The sequence below is a fragment of the Myxocyprinus asiaticus genome, chromosome 6 (assembly GCF_019703515.2).
Source record: "Myxocyprinus asiaticus isolate MX2 ecotype Aquarium Trade chromosome 6, UBuf_Myxa_2, whole genome shotgun sequence".
Classification (NCBI taxonomy): domain Eukaryota; kingdom Metazoa; phylum Chordata; class Actinopteri; order Cypriniformes; family Catostomidae; genus Myxocyprinus; species Myxocyprinus asiaticus.
Genome location: NC_059349.1, coordinates 55,817,440 through 55,837,439, shown reverse-complemented (window position 1 = coordinate 55,837,439; position 20,000 = coordinate 55,817,440). Strand labels below are relative to the sequence as shown.

The 20,000-nt window shown below is 39.0% G+C and overlaps 1 protein-coding gene across 3 annotated transcripts in view; it reads left to right on the top strand.

The window, feature by feature from the left end:
- LOC127443019 (transcriptional repressor p66-alpha-like) overlaps positions 1-20,000 on the top strand; it is a 53,930-nt gene that overhangs the window by 2,726 nt on the left and 31,204 nt on the right. For all 3 annotated transcript variants that reach the window (XM_051701495.1, XM_051701496.1, XM_051701494.1), the window contains exon 2: positions 14,560-14,824. In XM_051701495.1, the coding sequence (XP_051557455.1) occupies positions 14,568-14,824 (257 nt within the window). In that variant the 5' untranslated portion in view covers positions 14,560-14,567. The remainder of the gene's footprint in view (positions 1-14,559; positions 14,825-20,000) is intronic.

The window sequence follows — 20,000 nt, the reverse complement described above, 5'->3', positions numbered from 1 at the left end:
TCTTATGATATCACTTACAGTTGAGAAGAGCCGTCTGACTCGCGATTGACCGCCGTTCCTTTAAATCCAGCGTTTTGAACGTGACGTCGCCTGAGGGATTATGGGATCGTTAAGTGTCCAGTCGAGCCGCACTTCAGAATCTCACCGGAAATAGAAGATCATCCGGGTGTTTCTCACTTACTGCTTCATGAAAACTGTGGATTCAGACATACTCCATTAGCATACTGTTTTTGGCGTACTATATAGTAGAGTAGTATGGATATTCGGACGCAGCGGATGTCTGAGTGATGCTCACAAAGCTTAAAAGCAGAATAATTATTGTTTAAACAATAACAAACATGCTCTGTGTTGTAAAAGTGTTTTTTTTATTCCTGAAAAAATCTTATGTGGTTATCTTGACTCTAAATTATTGAGGTTTATTTTCCACTGACCCCTGGTGTTCCTAATAACCCAATGAACCTCATATTAAACTCATTTCATTGTCAACTCTACATTCTGAATCTATTTTCATTGCAGGGAGAAAAATGAAAAGATAAAGAAAATAATTATAAGGACTGTCAGATTCAGAAATTAAAGATTTAAAGAGCACCTATTATGGTTTTTCAAATATGACCTTTCATGTAGTGTGTTATATAGCTGTTTGTGAATGTAAATAAGTCTGCAAAGCGCACGACAAATGGAGTTATTGACTCCCAAAAGAAAGAACCGATTCTGAACACCTGAAACGAGTCGTTAGTAATTCCAGACTTACTTCCTGTACTCACCTACGTAATTTGGTATCAAAAAACCCGCCTCTGGTCTTCATTGGCTGCTTGTGAACAGCTTTGACCCGCCCTCAAACACTACACTAAGCGGTGGACCAATCACAACAGACTGGGACATCTGACCAATCAGAGCAGAGTATACTCTCTGAAAGGAGGAGTTTAGAATGAATCCTTTAGAACGGATCATTGAACGAGTCGTTTTTGACACTGGGAATAAAAGGTAATGCTGCAATTTAAATTATGAGCAAATTAAAGGGTTTTTTGACCTTGGATGCATGTAAATCTATTGGATGAGACCTTTAAAAGAAAATGAGGCATGTTTAAAAACCATAATAGGTGCTCTTTAATTTACTGGCTATGATGTTTGAGGTCTGAATCTATAAAAAAAAAAAAGAAAATATATGTTCATGTTAAATCCACTCCAGACTTTTCATGTTTGCAGTTAAATAAAGTAACTTAATTTTGTCAGTTTATCACAAAACATAACGTGAGTGTTTAGATGAGAGATTAATCTTCTCATTTTATTGGAAGGCTGTTAACATTTCTATAAGAAAACATGTCAAACTTTTGGGTGGGCTTAATTGGGTCACTTCCCTCTACTGCTCAATCCTCATTTGGCAGCAATAACCTCAATCAAGTGTTTCCGTTAGCTGTGGATTAGACCTGCACAATGTTCAGAAGGAATTCTGGATCATTCTTCCTTACAGAACTGCTTCAGTCATATTCTTATGATGTCTGTTGTCTCTCTTGAGGTCATCTCTATTGGGTTAAGGTCTGGGCTCTGACTGGGACACTCCAAAAGGTGGATTTTCTTTTTCTGAAGTCATTCTGTAGCGGATTTACTTCGATGTTTTGGGTCATTGTCCTGCGGCATCACCCAACTTCTTCTGAGCTGCAGCTGGCACACTGCCACCCTGACATTATCCTGTAGGATATCTTGATGAACTTGGGAATTAATGTTTCCCTTGACGATGGCAAGCGATCCAGACCCTGAAGCAGCAAAGCAGCCCCAAATCATAATGTTCCCTCCATCGTACTTCACCTTTGGGATGATGTTTTCATGTTGGTATACGGTGCCCTTTTTATGCCATACGTAGTGCTGCATGTTCTTCCTGGAACGGAAATTAAAGTATTTAGATCTCCGAAAAAAGTAACGACAAACGGACGCATTGAACCGCTTCAGTGAAGCGAGACGGCTGGATAGAAACTTGCAGTAATAAAACTGTAGCACACATCTCTGGTAGATGGACGAAATGAATGCCAAATAATTGTACGTTTGAGAGGTAGAGCTCCCATAATAATAAATGAAGCTGTGCAAGTCATTTAACTTACTGTGGCAGATCCCTGCCTTCCCTATCAAGGAGGAAGCGGGAACCGGGTGAACAGTTCACGTAGACTTTAATAACACAAACGATTCATGTAGACGTAACATAAAAGTGCTTTTCAGCACACACACGCAGCTTCGTGTGTCTCTCTCAGTGTTGGCTTCTTCAGTCCAACATGGAATGCACACGCTTCGTCGGCTGCGTGCAACTCCCTCTCGAACTGGCGTCTCCAGCTGATTGGGGTAACTCGGCGCCAGGCCTGGCCACGCCCTCTTTGTCACACCTTGTCAACAGGTTACGCAGACGGCTTCATTGATTATAACAGGACTGATCCAATATTCTTGACCTTGCCGCTGAGGAAATAATTGTAAGCATCTAAACTACGAAACACTTTCACCGCCTCTCTCACGTAGACGTGCTCAGTATTAACAACACGTCTGGATAACTCACTTCAGGTAAATGTTTGTTGACTCAGAGTCTTATTTAATGATCCGGTAATGACACCTCATTGTTTACTTTCAGTTTTTGCAAGTAACTCGTTTGTTGTGTTTTAGCTAGCCTCTAAAAGGACGTGCTAGTCATTTTATTTTGACAGTTCTGGGTTGCCACTACCGTAAATGCTTCAGTTCCAGACATGCACAGAAGCGTTATAATTTGTTATTGTTTACATCCTTGAAATGGTCTATAATACGATATCAATCAAATCTTTTCGTTAACTAAATATTCTGGCTTGGCCCGCATGCCGTGAAGATTGTCGATGAAGTTCAATAGGCCTGCTCTACAGGTTGGATTTAATTTTGATTTCATGACATTTGAAGGAAACGTTTAAACAATTTATTTTAATTTATCTGATTTTATAGCTCTATACTCTTACTGTATGTCAACGATTGACTCTTTAGGGACTATAGGGTCTATGAGATAGTCGATAGCCTACTTTAAGTCATAAAACGGCGTTCGCACAATCCATTTTGCTTCCGTTATGTGACGTATTTGAGAGTGAAACGGGATATATTTAATTAGAATAACATTTTATCCTCAAGAAATTGATTGTATGGTGTAAAGAGTCTACTATATGAATGGCTTGATGACATCAGCTGTGAAGAAGAGTTATTTTATTTTGATGAAAGATTACGAAGATAAACTTTTTGTTGTGGAATAACATGCACAATCAGACCAGGAATGGAGTCCGTTTTGATGTCGTGTTTAATGTCACACTGTACAGAATACTCCAGCAGCAGATATTCATCTGTTTGATGATTCCTCGTCTCAGGACGTGTGAAGATGTTGTGTTTTACTTGTTGTATTCAGTTCATGCCGTCCTCCCCTGTGTGTTGAGCGCCGCTGTACGATACGTTCCCAGAACAACCATTGTCATGGGATTCGCCACTCGTCTGACGGATATTTCTGCAGAATTATTAGTGATCAGACTTCAAGCTGTAAGATGTTTTGATGGCTTGGTGCTGATGGTGGAGTCTCTGTTTGTTTCTTGTCGGTTGCCATGGCGTTAGGATGCTAAAGCTGTTGCCAGGTTGCATGTTCTGAATGATTCTGATGTGCTAGGGTGTGTAGCTATTTTTGTTATTTTTTACGGATTTAAGCTATTAGTAGGTTGACTGTGACTTTCATCCAGTGGTGTAAATTTGGGGCAGGACTATCTGTTTGTCCGAACAATTAGCCTACATTATCCACTGTTTATGTACTCTTTAATAAAATGAACACTAATACAAATGAGTATGTCAGAAGCAGATGATTTGGTGACACACTGGTGCTTATTCTTATAATGATGTGTCATATTTGAATATTTCATGCCCTTTTGAAATATTCAGAACTAATGAACAAGGATGTGTTCCTTAAAGGGATAGTCTACTCAAATGAAAATTCTCTCATCATTTACTCGCCCTGTTCAAATAGTTTTAGAACGTCTTTTGGAGTTTTTCAACATCTTATAGAGTCTTAAGAACGTCTCATGGAGTATTTGAACATCTCATGGAGTCTTAAGGATGCCTCGTGGAGTCTTATGAACGCCTCGTGGAGTCTTAAGAACGTCTCGTGGAGTCTTAAGAACGTCTCGTGGAGTCTTAAGAACGTCTCGTGGAGTCTTATGAACGCCTCGTGGAGTATTTGAACATCTCATGGAGTCTTAAGAACGTCTCGTGGAGTCTTAAGAACGTCTCGTGGAGTATTTGAACATCTCGTGGAGTCTTAAGAACGTCTCATGGAGTATTTGAACATCTCGTGGAGTCTTAAGGATGTCTCGTGGAGTCTTAAGAACGCCTCATGGAGTCTTAAGAACGTCTCGTGGAGTCTTAAGAACGTCTCATGGAGTATTTGAACATCTCATGGAGTCTTAAGGATGTCTCGTGGAGTCTAATGAACGCCTCGTGGAGTATTTGAACGTCTCGTGGAGTCTTAAGAATGTCTCGTGGAGTATTTGAACGTCTCGTGGAGTATTTGAACATCTCGTGGAGTATTTGAACATCTCGTGGAGTCTTAAGGATGTCTCGTGGAGTCTTAAGGATGTCTCGTGGAGTCTTAAGGATGTCTCGTGGAGTCTTATGAACGCCTCATGGAGTATTTGAACGCCTCGTGGAGTCTTAAGAACGTCTCGTGGAGTCTTATGAATGCCTCATGGAGTATTTGAACGCCTCGTGGAGTCTTAAGAACATCTCATGGAGTATTTGAACGTCTCATGGAGTCTTAAGAACGTCTCATGGAGTCTTAAGAACGTCTCATGGAGTCTTAAGGACGTCTCATGGAGTCTTATGAACGCCTCATGGAGTCTTATGAACGCCTCATGGAGTCTTATGAACGCCTCATGGAGTCTTATGAACGCCTCATGGAGTCTTATGGACGCCTCATGGAGTCTTAAGGACGTTTCATGGAGTCTTAAGAATGTCTCATGGAGTCTTAAGAACGTCTCATGGAATATTGAACGTCTCATGTAGTCTTCACTGCGCCAGGAAGCAAACGATGCAATTCTCTCATCAAATGTGATCAACTTCTGTCCACAGCACCACCCAATACATTCAGTTATAACTGTGAGTTTTAATTTGTGTGTTCAGGAAAGCAACACATTGTGAAATTCAAGTAGTATTTTTACTTTTCAAATAATTATTGCAGAACGAATACTCGAGTATTTGACTACTCGTGCACATCTCTAGTTTTTGCATCTTTTTTCCTGTTTGACGGAGTGTAAGCGGTCTGTGGAAGCAAATCAAAGCGACTCATTATCGCGCTGTATCTTTACATTACTGCATACCCTTGCACAGGAGATTCTGAAGGGTTCTGCAGTTCACTGGGAGTGACAGCAGATCTGACCAATCAAATGCATTATTTTCACCTTGGGGGCGTGCCGGCAGGAGTCTGCACCTTCACAGCCTCGAGGAGAAAGGGTTACGCATTGAACGTGGAAAGTATAAACGGACTTATATTGATCTGTTTCTCACCCACATCTATCATATCGCTTCTGAAGACATGGATTTAACCACTGGAGTTGTATGGATTACTTTTATGCTGCCTTTTAAGTGATTTTTAGCGCTTCAAAGTTCTGGTTACCATTGACTTGCATCATATGGACCTACAGAGCTGAAATATTCTTCTAAAATCTTCATTTGTGTTCTGCAGAAGAAAAAGTCATACACCTGGGATGGCATGATGGTGAGTAAATGATGAGAGAATATGAATTTTTGTGTGAACTATTCCTTTGAGTTTTTCTTAATGTTTTCAACATCTTATGGAGTTTTAGAACATCTTTATGGACTTTTTGATAATCTTCTGGAGTTTTTGATGGTCTTATGGAGTTTTTCAACATCTCATGGAGTCTTTGGCATTATATGGAGTCTTAGAACATCTCATGGAGTCTTAGAACATCTTAGGAAGTTTTAGAACATCTAATGGAGTCTTTGAACACCTTATGGAGTCTTTGAACATCTTATGGAGTTTTTGACATGTTATGAAGATTTTTAACATCTCACTGAGTTTTTGAACATTCTATGAAGTCTTGGAACACCTCGTGGAGTCTTGGAACATAGAACATCTCATGGAGTCTTTGAACACCTTAGGGAGTCTTTGAACACCTTATGGAGTCTTTGAACAACTTATGGAGTTTTTGACATGTTATGAAGATTTTTAACATCTCACTGAGTTTTTGAACATTCTATGAAGTCTTGGAACACCTCGTGGAGTCTTGGAACACCTCGTGGAGTCTTGGAACACCTCATGGAGTCTTGGAACATAGAACATCTCATGGAGTCTTTGAACACCTTATGGAATCTTTGAACAACTTATGGAGTCTTTGAACATCTTATGGAGTTTCTGACATGTTATGAAGATTTTTAACATCTCACTGAGTTTTTGAACATTCTATGAAGTCTTGGAACACCTCGTGGAGTCTTGGAACATAGAACACCTTAGGGAGTCTTTGAACACCTTAGGGAGTCTTTGAACACCTTATGGAGTCTTTGACATGTTATGAAGATTTTTAACATCTCACTGAGTTTTTGAACATTCTATGAAGTCTTGGAACACCTCGTGGAGTCTTGGAACATAGAACACCTTAGGGAGTCTTTGAACACCTTAGGGAGTCTTTGACATGTTATGAAGATTTTTAACATCTCACTGAGTTTTTGAACATTCTATGAAGTCTTAGAACACCTCGTGGATATATAAATACTATTATAGGTTATAAATATAGGGTATAATAGGAGATGACAGTGGCGATAACTTCATCTTGGACACGAGCATAATCGTGCAGTGTAAACAAAGATGCAAATGAATTTGCAATCAGCTGTTTCCTCAAAACGCCGTTTGCGAGCAGCAGCAAGCCGCCTTCCCCTGGACATCTGATGAGTTACGCCATGATGCGCACATATACGAAGTTGTCGTTCACTCTGCTGTGCATAATGGCACCAAAATAGCAAAAAAACAAAAACTACGATGAGTCGCATTGTGTTCTCCATGCGTATTTGTGATGATGTAAGATGAATGCAAATGGAACGGGGTTCGATAGAATCAAGTGAGTGTGAAACAAGACCAACGGTGCGGAGGGGCACTGGGAACAATCGCACTTAGAATAGGACCGCAGCAAACGTGCCCAGTGTGAAAGCCCCCTTAGTGTATGACACACTGGAATTGTGATATACAGTGGATATAAAAAGTCTACACACCCGTCAAAACAGCAGTTTTTTGTGATGTAAAAAAATTAAACAAATCATATCAGAATGTTTGCACATTTAATGTAAAAATTACAACCTATGCAATGCCACTGAAAACCAGTGACACATTTCAGAGAAAAAAATAAAAATAAAAACTTAGAATAGCTGCATAAGTGTGCACATCCCTGAACTAATACTTGGTTGAAGCACCCTTTGATTTTATTACAGCACTCAGTTTGTTTGGATAAGAGTCTATTAGCTTGGCACATCTTGACTTGGGAATATTTTCCCACTCTTCTTTGCAAAAACGTTCCAGATCTGTCAAATGGCGAGGGCATCTCCTGTGTACGGCCCTCTTCAGATCCCCTCACAGATTTTCTATAGGATTCAGGTCTGGGCTCTGGCTGGGCCATTCCAAAACATTCATCTTTTATTGCTGAAGCCATTCTTTTGTTGATTTGGATGTGTGCTTTGGATCACTGTCATGCTGACAGGTGAAAGATCTCTACATTTTCAGCTTTCTAGCAGACGCCAGAAGGTTCTGTGCCAAAATTGACTGAAACTTGGAGCTATTCATGATTCCCTCCAACTTCACTAAAGCTCCAGTTCCAGCTGAAGAAAAGCAGCCCCAAAACATGATGCTGGCACCACCATGCTTCACCGTGGGTATGGTGTTCTTTTGCTGATGTGCTGTGTTGTTTTTGTGCCAAACATACCTTTTACAATTTTGGGCAAAAAGTTCAATCTTGGTCTCATCAGACCACAGCACATTTGTCCACATGGTTTTGGGAGACTAGATATTGGTTTTTGCCAGGCTTGGATTTATTTATTTTTTCGTCAGAAAAGGCTTGCGTCTTGCCATCCTGCCCCATAGCCCAGACAGATGAAGAATACGGGAGATAGTTGTCACATGTAGAGCAACCAGTACTTGTCAGAAAGAGCTGCAGCTCCTTTAATGTTGCTGTCGGCCTCTTGACAGCCTCCCTGACCAGTTTTCTCTTTGTCTTCTCGTCAGTTTTGGAGGGACGTCCTGTTCTTGATAATGTCACTGTTGTGCCATACATGATGAATGTCTTCGCTGTGTTCCATGGTATATCTAATGTCTTGGAAATGTTTTTGTAGCCCTCACCTGAGGGATACCTTTCAACAATGAGATCACGTTGATGCTTTGTAAGCTCTTTGTGGCCCGTGGCTCTTGTAGTAGCATGCAACCAATAAGATGTCAGAACAGCTGAGATGTATTTGGAGTTAATCACAGTCACTTCAGGTGAAGACAGGTGTGTACGGTTCACATGAGCTTGATGATTGATTGATTCTGAACACAGACTACATACCCAATTATAAAAGGGTGTGCACACTTATGCAGTTAAGTTATTCTAAGATTTTTATTTTTATGTTTTCTCTCTGAAATGTGTCACTTTGGTTTTCAGTGGCATTGCATAGGTTGTAATTTTTACATTAAAGGTGCAATTAAAAGTGAAACAATCTGTCTATAAACAATTGTTGGAAAAATTACTTGTGTCATGCACAAAGTAGATGTCCTAAACGACTTGTCAAAACTATAGTTTATGATATATAGACTATATATATATATATATAGACTATATATATGAAATCTGTGGAGTGGTTAAAAGAATGAGTTTTAATGACTTAAACCTAAGTGTATGTAAACTTCTGACTTCAGCTGTATGTGTGTAAAGGCTGTACTTACTGAAACAATGTTTTGATCATCTTTCAGAAATCTGACAGTTTTTGTCATTTGAACAGCACGATACTTTGCTGATAATCAGCTGTATGTGAGACGTTGGTGTTTCCTGCACATACTCGTATTGAGTTGAGGCCAGTCCAGCGTGTGTGTGTGTGTGTGTGTGTGTGTGTGTGTGTGTGTGTGTGTGTGTGGGGGATATGCTTCGTCAAGATGTGTGTCAACTGTCAGAGGACGTGTAACATGACACCACGCTGCCATTTTATCGCCTGCATACACTCAATACGTCCACCGTAATCTCCCTGATGATCACCTGACCCTGTGCTCCTTACACCTGATCTGGGGTCAGCTACTTTCTTCAGTTTTCAAGGAAAGAGGAAGATGTCACAGTTGATTGACCCTGATTGAGTTTGTCAAACAGACTTTGAATTTGATATATATATATATTAGTGGTTGACAGAGATGGTTTTTTTAATGGCCGATGTAAGAGCAGGTTGGCCGATAATTTAATATAGTAAATAAAACATAAAATTGCTAAAATAAGTAATAATAAACTTTTATTTAGCACTATATTTACTCAATTTCACACAAAACTCAAAAATAATATTGTATTTTAAATGGTAGCAGTTTCTTCTGATTTCACACTGTAGTCCAGCAACCATGAATGGCACGTCCACGTTAGCAATCACATTACCGACTCGAACCAATCGTACATACAGTGATAGTGAATAAGACATTAACTTATCGCACATGTGAAGCGCTTTTAACTTGAGTTGCATCAGAAAACATAGGCACTTGCTGCCTAATCAGTTAATGGCTTAACTAACAGCTGTTTTGAATGAATGAAACTCTTAAGGAAACTGATCTCCGAACAGTTTGAAAAGCACCTTATTTTCATTGTGCCTCTGTATACATTAGACAAGACAGATAAAAGTTGCAGGGAACTGTTGAGGAGAGAGAGGGAGTATGAATCAGACGAGCACTTTATCAGCTCAAACACGTCTGCCGCAGCTCTGATATGTGGACCGTTTAAATGACACTGTGTTGCACACCGGTCTATTATTGTAGTAACACGATGCACGTAACAACAAAACAAACTGTGACTGGTCATTTACATGTCTCAGTTGCTTCACATGCAAACAGGCGATTCTCAGCATCCTCAAGAAATAATCGGACAAACAGGAAAATTTATCGGCCGATGCAATAATTAAAAAGTCAGAATATCGGCTGATTTATCTGCCTCTGCAATATATCAGTTGACCTCTAATGTGTGTGTGTGTATGTATATATATACATATGTCTTCTGACTTTTACATCATAGGTGGCTTGTTTTCACACACTGACACAGTGATGACTCCTGAGACATTTATAACAATGATAGTCAATGATTATAGCTATAGATTTCTGTTGACTTTGTATCTCACATTTTCATTCTCTAATTCTACTGTTGCTGAGGTTAAATCTCAAGCTGACAGCTGATTGGTTTGTGTAGTAACATTGACGCTTTTCGATTCTGATGTGTCCCACATTATTTCCTGTCTCTCTACATGTACATGTAGTAATGCGAGTTAAAGGAATATTTCCGGTTCAGTACAAGTTCACCTCAATCGACAGCATTTGAAGCATAATGTTGATTACCACTAAAAATAATTTCGACTCGTCCCTCCTTTTCTTTATAAAAGCACAAATGTGTGTTCCAGTGAGACACTTACAATGGAAGTCAATGGGGTCAATCTGTAAACATTAAAATACTCACTGTTTCAAAAGTATAGACACAAGACATAAACAATATGTGTGTTAACATGATTTTACTGGGATTAAATCACTTACTAACCACATCTGTGTGAAGTTATAGACAATTTTAAACTCCGTTGCCATGGCGACGTAAAGCTGTAAAACTAGAGCTGTCAGAATTAACGCGTTAACGCATGCGATTTAATAAAAAAAGTTTAACGTGTTAATTTTTTTTAATCACGATTAACGCATTTACCGTTAATACAGCATAAACCAGCATAAACACTTGTGTGAAGGGTGGAACCTTTGTAATGTGACCACGCGGAGTCATTACACTGATGCACACACCACAAACTCGACACACACACAACAGCGCCAGAGCCCTTCTACCAAGTTGAGCCTACAAGGTTAGCATAAAATAACGCTACATTCTAGTTGACCGTTATGCTCTCTCCTATGATAGAGCTGCAGGAGGTTCTTATCTCAGTTAATAAAAGGATCTCTGACAGTGCTCCCCTGTCAGTGATAAAATGATGGAGAAAGGAGCTCTTAGCACTGTTTGATGTACAAAACAAGCCCAGATTGGACTTGTGATAGAAATCAAGTATTTTTCAGCCTATGTAAGACACGTTTTAATTACCACAGAACACATCAAATCTAAACTATCAACCAAACGCAGAATGCAACGTTTTGTTTCAAAGCAGCACTCGATGCTGGCATTGCCGCCCTGATGCGAATCATGAACGCTGCTTCACGATTGCTGTAGGAAAGTGGATAGCTGCAGTCTACCGGCAGATTAATATTATGGAGGATGAGAGTTTAAGAGATTTAATGCCCATTGCAATGAATACTCAACCTATGTGTGGACTAGTTCTTTCAATTAGTCAAACTCCCAGTTAGACTTTGAGAAACGTTTAATGTTACTATTTTAGAGCATTTCTATCTTTATACTGCGGAAGACTTTGTTTGGAAAATGTTAATAAAGCATTATATTGATACATAGTGTTTTGTTTTTGTTTCCTTTTCTAAAATGGAAATAAATTCATTTTGAAAAGAAAAGAAGTAAATATAGTTTCAAATTTCAGCACTTTTCAAATCTGCGATTAATCGCGATTAAACATTTGAATAGACTGATGGCACTATATAAAACGGCCATAAAAAAAACGATTTAAACAATTTACAGCTCAAATAATCCACAAGTTTTAATAGAAGAATAAATGTAAGTGCTTTTATAAAACTATAAGCTTCTCATTTCTGACTTTAAATTAGGGCTGGGCGACATGGCCAAAAATATTATCATGATATTCTTTTTCGTATCGTTCGATATCGATATTTATCACAATATACATTCCCAATTGCACATTGCACATTTTTAAAATGGCCCCCATTGACTTCCATTGTAAGTGTCTCACTGGAACACACATTTGTGCTTTTATTAAAGAAAAGGACGGACGAGTCAAAATTAATGTCACATGCTGTTGATTGAGATGAACTTTTATTGAACCTGGAATATTCCTTTAACTCACGTAAACTTATTTATATTATTTTTATTATATGTTTATATTAATTATATAATTATATTTTAATATATTATGTATATTTATATATTATTATATCTTTTAATATATATGTATAATATATTATTTTTAAGAATGTTATTGTAAGTTAATGTGCTTTTTGTTTATAACAGTTATAATAATATAACTAATGTAACTAATAGCAGTTACGCAGAAGTGAATAAAGTTATTCTTTAAATTTCTTTTGAAATTGTGTAATTAACATCAGATATATTAGTACACAAATGTTGTATCAGTGCATCCCTAGTGCCATGATTATTTATTTTTATTTTTTTATTTTTTTTGAAGTACCATGTTAATAGAACATTAAATTTAAAGTGGTAATAATTCAGCACCATCGTATACATCAAAGGTCCATATTATAACCATCTGATCCATCACTGTACACAGTAAAGGGTTATAAAATCCCCATCTCTCTCTCTCTCTCTGTCTGTCTCTCTATCTCTCTATCTCTCTCTATCTCTCTATCTCTGTTTCTCTCTCTCTATTTCTATCTCTCTCTCTATCTCTGTCTCTCTCTATCTCTCTCTCTCTCTATCTCTGTTTCTCTCTCTCTCTATCGCTGTTTCTATTTCTCTATCTCTCTATTTCTCTCTCTCTCTCTCTCTATCTCTGTCTCTCTCTCTCTCTATCTCTGTTTCTATTTCTCTCTCTCTATTGCTCTCTCTCTCTCTCTCTATCTCTGTCTCTCTCTCTCTATCTCTGTTTCTATTTCTCTATCTCTCTATTTCTCTCTCTCTCTCTATCTCTGTCTCTCTCTCTCTCTATTTCTCTCTCTCTCTCTCTATCTCTGTTTCTATTTCTCTATCTCTCTATTTCTCTCTCTATCTCTCTCTCTCTATCTCTTTCTATTTCTCTATCTCTCTATTTCTCTCTCTCTATCTCTGTTTCTATTTCTCTCTCTCTATTGCTCTCTCTCTCTCTCTATCTCTGTCTCTCTCTCTCTATCTCTGTTTCTATTTCTCTATCTCTCTCTCTCTCTCTATCTCTCTCTCTCTATCTCTTTCTATTTCTCTATCTCTCTATTTCTCTCTCTCTCTCTCTATCTCTGTTTCTATTTCTCTCTCTCTATCTCTCTCTCTCTATCTCTGTTTCTATTTCTCTATCTCTCTATTTCTCTCTCTCTATCTCTGTCTCTCTCTCTCTATCTCTGTTTCTATTTCTCTATCTCTCTATTTCTCTCTCTCTCTATCTCTGTTTCTATTTCTCTATCTCTCTATTTCTCTCTCTATTGAGTACAGTGCGGGACAGGGCATAAATCTCTCTCTCTGTCTATCTCTCTATTTCTCTCTCTATCTCTCTCTCTATTTCTATTTCTCTATCTCTATTTCTCTCTCTATCTCTCTCTCTATTTATATTTCTCTATCTCTCTATTTCTCTATCTATGTCTCATCTCTGTGCATATATCTCTCTCTCTCTATTTCTATCTCTATCTCTCTATCTCTATCTCTGTCTCTCTCTCTCTCTATTTCTCTAAGTACATTGTGGGCATAAATCTCTCTTTCTATCTATCTATATCTCTCTATTTCTCTCTCTGTCTCTTTCTCTCTCTCTATCTATCTATCTCTCTATCTATCTATCTATCTATCTGTCTCTCTGCTCATCTCAGAGGGTTAACTAACTCTATTAACTCGTCCTCCCTCACTGGTTTAAACCGGTTCTCAGGAAGGTGCTTTGTGTGCCCCATGGAATCTTGGGAAGAGTCATGTGATGTCACAGCATGAAAGAGAAGAGAACTTGAGTCAGCTGTACATTATCTGTGTGTGTGTGTGTGTGTGTGTGTACAGTACGGTGGCTCTTCCTGTAATACAGGAAGTGTGTTGGTGAGTGTGTGTGTTGTGGTTTGTGAGGAAAGAAATAATGTTGTCTTGACGTTGATGTTGTTCAGATCTACACACACACACACACACACACACACACACACACACATACATATATTTCTAGTGTTTAGTAAAATGTATTTTATTATTATTATGTTGAACCTTACAAGCAAGATTGTTCATTTATACTGTGATGTTCTGTTGTGCAGCTCTTTATTTGACAAAAATAAGAAAGAAATAATGTTGTGTTTTAGATTGTTGTGAGGATCTTTACTGAAGCACTTTTCATTTGAGTGAAGTTTGGATTTATTTGATTTAAACCATGGAATTCAGAAAATAAAATAGGGAAAAATTAAATAGACTTTAGAAAAAAAATCAAACTGATTTCTTATGGTCCTACTTTAAGCATCATGAAATGTTTTGAGATGTAAATACATATGTATGGTTGCCTCTAATTGACATCTGTCTCTCTCTCCGTCAGTTGTGGTGATGTCTGATGATGTGGTGCGACAGACGCGCAGTCAGAAGCGTGCTCTGCAGAGAGACTCTCAGTCTGAGGACGTGGACAGTAAGCGTGTGAAGCTGGAGTGTGTGGATCAGGTGGACAGACCGGCGTTCAGTTCCAGATCCGAGACGGCGGTGTCGGTCCAGACATCCAGCATGCCGAGGGGGGGGGAGGTGAAGGCCACCATCAAACTAGAGCTTCAGACAGCAGATGAGCCTGTGGACATGAGCAGCAGCAAGACGTGAGCACTTTACATGAGCCTCTGAGGAAGATCTCAATGAGGTCTCGTTTGTTCTTCATTTACACCTCAAACGTTTGGACACAGTCGACTGAATCTCATGATCTTAAAAACATTTAGATCTAAAGGATTGTGCTGTAATGCTTGAAATTAGTTGCATAGACAAAATTGTGCTGACATGAATTTCTTTACAAAGCTAGAAATGAATTTGTATTGTTAATTTTTAAATATATATACGGATGAGTTGAAAATAGTTATAATAAAGAAAAAGTCCGTGTGTCCAAACTTTTGACTGGTAGTGTATGAACACGTTACTGATTATCATTGTCACATGTGTGTCAAACATGTTGAGTGATCCAAACATCATCTGCAGCCTGAAACTGAACTTTTGATCAGATTTTAGGAGTGAATGCACTTAACTGCATAGAGAGCTATAGGATGCTCCCTTGCTCCCTATTTAGTGAATGACTTAACCTCCAGTGTGCTGTCTGTCTGCACTGGTCTCAGAACAGTTTGAAATGCATCTTATTTTCATCCTAACTCCATATAAAGCCTCTGAAAGCAACAAGAATTGACCCATTTATTCTCAATGTGATAATACACAGTAAATATAGGAATTAATTTACTAATGTTAATGAATAGAACCGTATTGTACAGTGATAACAAAATAAAATATAACAAAATGTATATTAAAATGAAGTGAAATGACCCAGAGATGTGTTGAAAGTTATTCAAAATAACTAACATGTTTTTTCAACTTTTGAGGTTATAATGTCCCAAAATCCACATATGTGGACATCATGTTTATCAGTGCGCTGATGCGCGACAAATGAACAGATTTTTTAAAGCGGCATATCAAATGAAACTAGAGACTCTACTCTTTACAACCAAACAGGTTTCAATGAAAAACCGTAAAGAGATTTCTTACCGGGGCCTGGGTAACTCAGTGGTAAAAGACGCTGGCTATCACCCCTGGAGTTCGCTAGCTCGCTAGTTAGAATCCAGGGTGTGCTGAGTGACTCCAGCCAGGTCTCCTAAGCAACCAAATTGGCCCGGTTGCTAGGGAGGGTAGAGTCACATGGGGTAACCTCCTCGTGGTTGCTATAATGTGGTTCTTGCTCTCGGTGGGGCGTGTGGTGAGTTGTGAGTGGATGCCGCGGAGAATAGCGTGAAGCCTCAACACATGCTGTGTCTCCGTGGTAACGTGCTCAACAAGCCACGTGATAAGATGCACGGATTGACGGTCTCAGACGTGGAGGCAGCTGAGATTCGTCCTCCACCACCCGGATTGAGGCGAATCACTACGCCGCCACGAGGACTTAGAGCACATTGGGCATTCCAAAACTGGGTGAAAAAAAAAAAAAAGAGAGATTTCTTTCCAGACGCACTTTTGTTGGCTCTGCGCCCATAGAAGTGCTTCATGGAAATCGACAGCATGTTGTTGTGTCACGTGACTCGGTGCAGCAGAAGTTTAACCCTTAAATGACAGTGTAGAGTCTTGTGAACAGTATTCAGTCGGATTAAAATTAATAAAAATTGTGTTGAGTATAGCGAAGCCAAAATACAACGTCCACGCATGTGTACGCGGGGTCACATGAGGTTAAAGTGTTTTAGATCATTCCACCGAAACATCTTTTTCAAAACTTTCATTAGACAAAAAATTTCAGAAAACATGAATTGTGAAAATTAGATGTGATCTAGGAGCTTTAAACAGTGTAATTTACTCTCACAGCCTCGTTTTAATTCACGTCAACAATTAAACATGGTGCTACTGCGAATAAGATTTATCACAAAGGACATTCGATTTTGCAACACTAGTTAGAATAACACTTGTGCCAATCAGTCCCATACAGATCATTTCACAATGGGCAAATATCAGCCTGATATAGTGGTCTGTCACTGATTTAGATGAAGACCCTCATGTGATTGGTGATTAATCAGTAGGTATTGATCTAGTGTTATTGATACACATCATACTATATCAAAAAGTTATACTGTAATGTCCATGTTTAACTGGATACTGAATCTTTAAATTGACTCTTACCAGGGCTGGACAATAAGGACTGTCCGATGGCCCGGGGCCAGTGTGAGAGATTAGGGCCAGTTGCTAGAACTTTTACTTGCCCGATCGGGCCATTGCTGCATTTATAACATTAGTGCAAGCAGACAACAAGCTAGAGAGCACGAAAAATACACAGAGCGAACCAAGCTTGAGTTGCTTGAGCGACATTTTTTGGTTTTAACATAGTGCTGAAAATTAGTAATCCACACAGGAACACAGTTCTATTGCACTGTAAATCTCTGTCTCTCCGTGTATCTCTCTAATCTCTCTGTGCAGCGGAGACACTGTTTAGTGTGCATGCACACTCGCAAATGGACAAAGCGCAAGTATTGTTCCCACAGGAAAAAAAAACACATTTCTCTCATTATTTTGCCTTTAAAGATGAAGTGCGGAATGAAACGTAATAAACTTTGTTAAACCCCGTTTATGCACATGACTGGAAATCTGAGCTGCTCCGGATCCAAAATGCAAGTAAACATTAGGCTAATTAGGCAATGTTTCAAAATGTAAACATTAATTCGACATGCTAATGGAGTTTGATATGAATAGAAGCAAAATCACTACGGTTATTTATTTTACATTTACATTTATTCATGTGACAGAAGCTTTTATCCGAAGTGACTTACAGAAGAGGAAAAACATGAGCGAATCATCTTAAGGAGACAGTGGTACGAAAAAGTGTCGTATTACAAAGTTTCACTAGCGTCAGAATATCATTCAAAACAGATTAAAGTGCAACAAGTGACTGGTTTAGTGCTCATGGAAAAGATGTGTTTTTAGTCATTTTTTGAAGAAGTGAGTCAGCTTCACAGATGGAGTTGGGAAGGTCATTCTACCAACGTGGAACGATGAAGCTGAAAGTCCGGGAAAGTGTTTTGGTGCCTCTTTGTGTTGGCACGACAAGACGCCGTTCCTTAGCCGACCGCAGGCTTCTGGTGGGGATGTAGCTCTGCAGAAATGATTTTAGGTGTGCTGGAGCAGACCCAGTAACTGTTCTGTATGCAGCATCAGAGCCTTGAATTTGATACGTGCATCAACCGGCAGCCAGTGAAGAGAGACAAGGAGTGGTGTAACATGTGCTCTCTTTGGTTTATTAAAGACCAGACGTGCTGCTGAATTCTGGATCATTTGGAGGGGTCTAATTGCACATGCAGGGAGGCCTGCAATGAGAGTGTTACAGTAGTCCAGTCTAGATATGACAAGTGACTGAACAAGAAGTTGTGTGGCATGTTCAGAGAGGAAGGGTCTTATCTTCCTGATACTGTAGAGTGTAAATCTACATGATCTTTTTCATTTTCAGAGCTTTTTATTTAAAACAGTCTACTTCATATCATTCTCATAACACCTGTTATATTTCTAATTTCTGGATTGTACAGGTATTTTCTTTCTGTGCTTTGTGTATCAGTCAGTGTTGGTCTTGTTTGGTTTGTCTAATTTCATGTTATATCCACATGCATATCACAGATTAAGCCTAACATCTACCTATTGTATATTACACATTTGGCAGGGCAAGTAAAAATCTGAATCACTTGCCCGTCGGGGCCAGTAGAAAAAATCCTTAGTGTTGAGCTCTGCTTACATTTATTTAAATATGGCCTTTTGTGGTTAGACATGTCTGTGAAAAATCAGTTCTGGACCCTTTTTGACTGACAGTAATTCTGATCGCCAAACATTTGAGGTTTTTATTTATTTATTTAGGTTTTTGATGGTAACTATTTCAGATAAACCCACCTTTAAACAGCTGGTTATCACCGAATGATCTGTGATTGGTCACTTTAAATGTCAGTCAAATGGTCTTTGTAGTTTTTGCCCAGAGCTGTAATATGGACTAGCGTTGGGAATCAAGAACCAGTTTTTATTCAGAACTGGTTCCACTTTTGAAAATACCGGAACCAAAGGATTTTCATGACTTATGGTTCTGTTAACTGTTCTGTGAATATTCCACTGATATGGATACAAAACTGTGCTAAAATACTCAGACAATAACTACGTTTCCATCCACTTTTTGTGCGGTTTCGTTATCGACGGTGAACACATTTTCTTTTCTTTTTTTTTGCGAAAATTTCTGTCTCCGGCTCGTTTCCATTCAAATGGCCTTTTACCGATAAAATGGTGCGCGTGATGTCATTCTTAAAAAAAAACACTTTGCGTGGGGGGTCTGGGTATCTCAGCGAGTATTGACGCTGACTATCACACCTGGAGTTGCGAGTTTGAATCCAGGGCATGCTGAGTGACTCCAGCCAGGTCTCCTAAGCAACCAAATTGGCCCGGTTGCTAGGGAGGGTAGAGTCACATGGGGTAACCTCCTCGTGGTCGTGATTAGTGGTTCTCGCTCTCAATGGGGCGTGTGGTAAGTTGTGTGTGGATCGTGGAGAGTAGCATGAGCCTCCACATGCTGTGAGTCTCCGCGGTGTCATGCACAACGAGTCACGTGATAAGATGCGCGGATTGACAGTTTCAGAAGCGGAGGCAACTGAGACTTGTCCTCCGCCACCCGGATTGAGGCGAGTAACCGCGCCACCACGAGGACCTACTAAGTAGTGTGAATTGGGCATTCCAAATTGGGAGAAAAGGGGATAAAAAAATACATAAAAAAACGCTTTGCATAAGTTTAGGTTTAGTGCAAAAGAAATCTGCTCTTGAGGCGTTTCCATACAGAATATTGTGACTATTGCAAATTGTGAAACCTTTCATGTCCCCAGAGAGAGTATTGAGACAACTTATTGAAATTGACCAGCTTACTGTCATTTTAATTTCACATTATTGCAGTCGTAAGAAACGTCAGAAGACCACGTCGAAATGGAGAAGTATGCTCGTCTGTATCTGGAATTATTAGAAGAAATTGATTGGAATACCTGGAAAAATACAACAGAACTGGTGGCATTAGTGAGCCTGTGATCCTATATGAATTAAAGGGGTCATGAAATGGAAAATCACATTTTCCTTGATATTTAGACATATAAGAGGTAACTGTACCTTAAAAACATACTGTAAGTTTCAGAAATCAACTTCAGTCTAAAAAGAGCATTTATAGTTAACATCCTGCTGAAACATCTCATTTTTAAATCTGTGTGTTTATGATATCACAACACATTACTCATTTGCATGTACACGGCC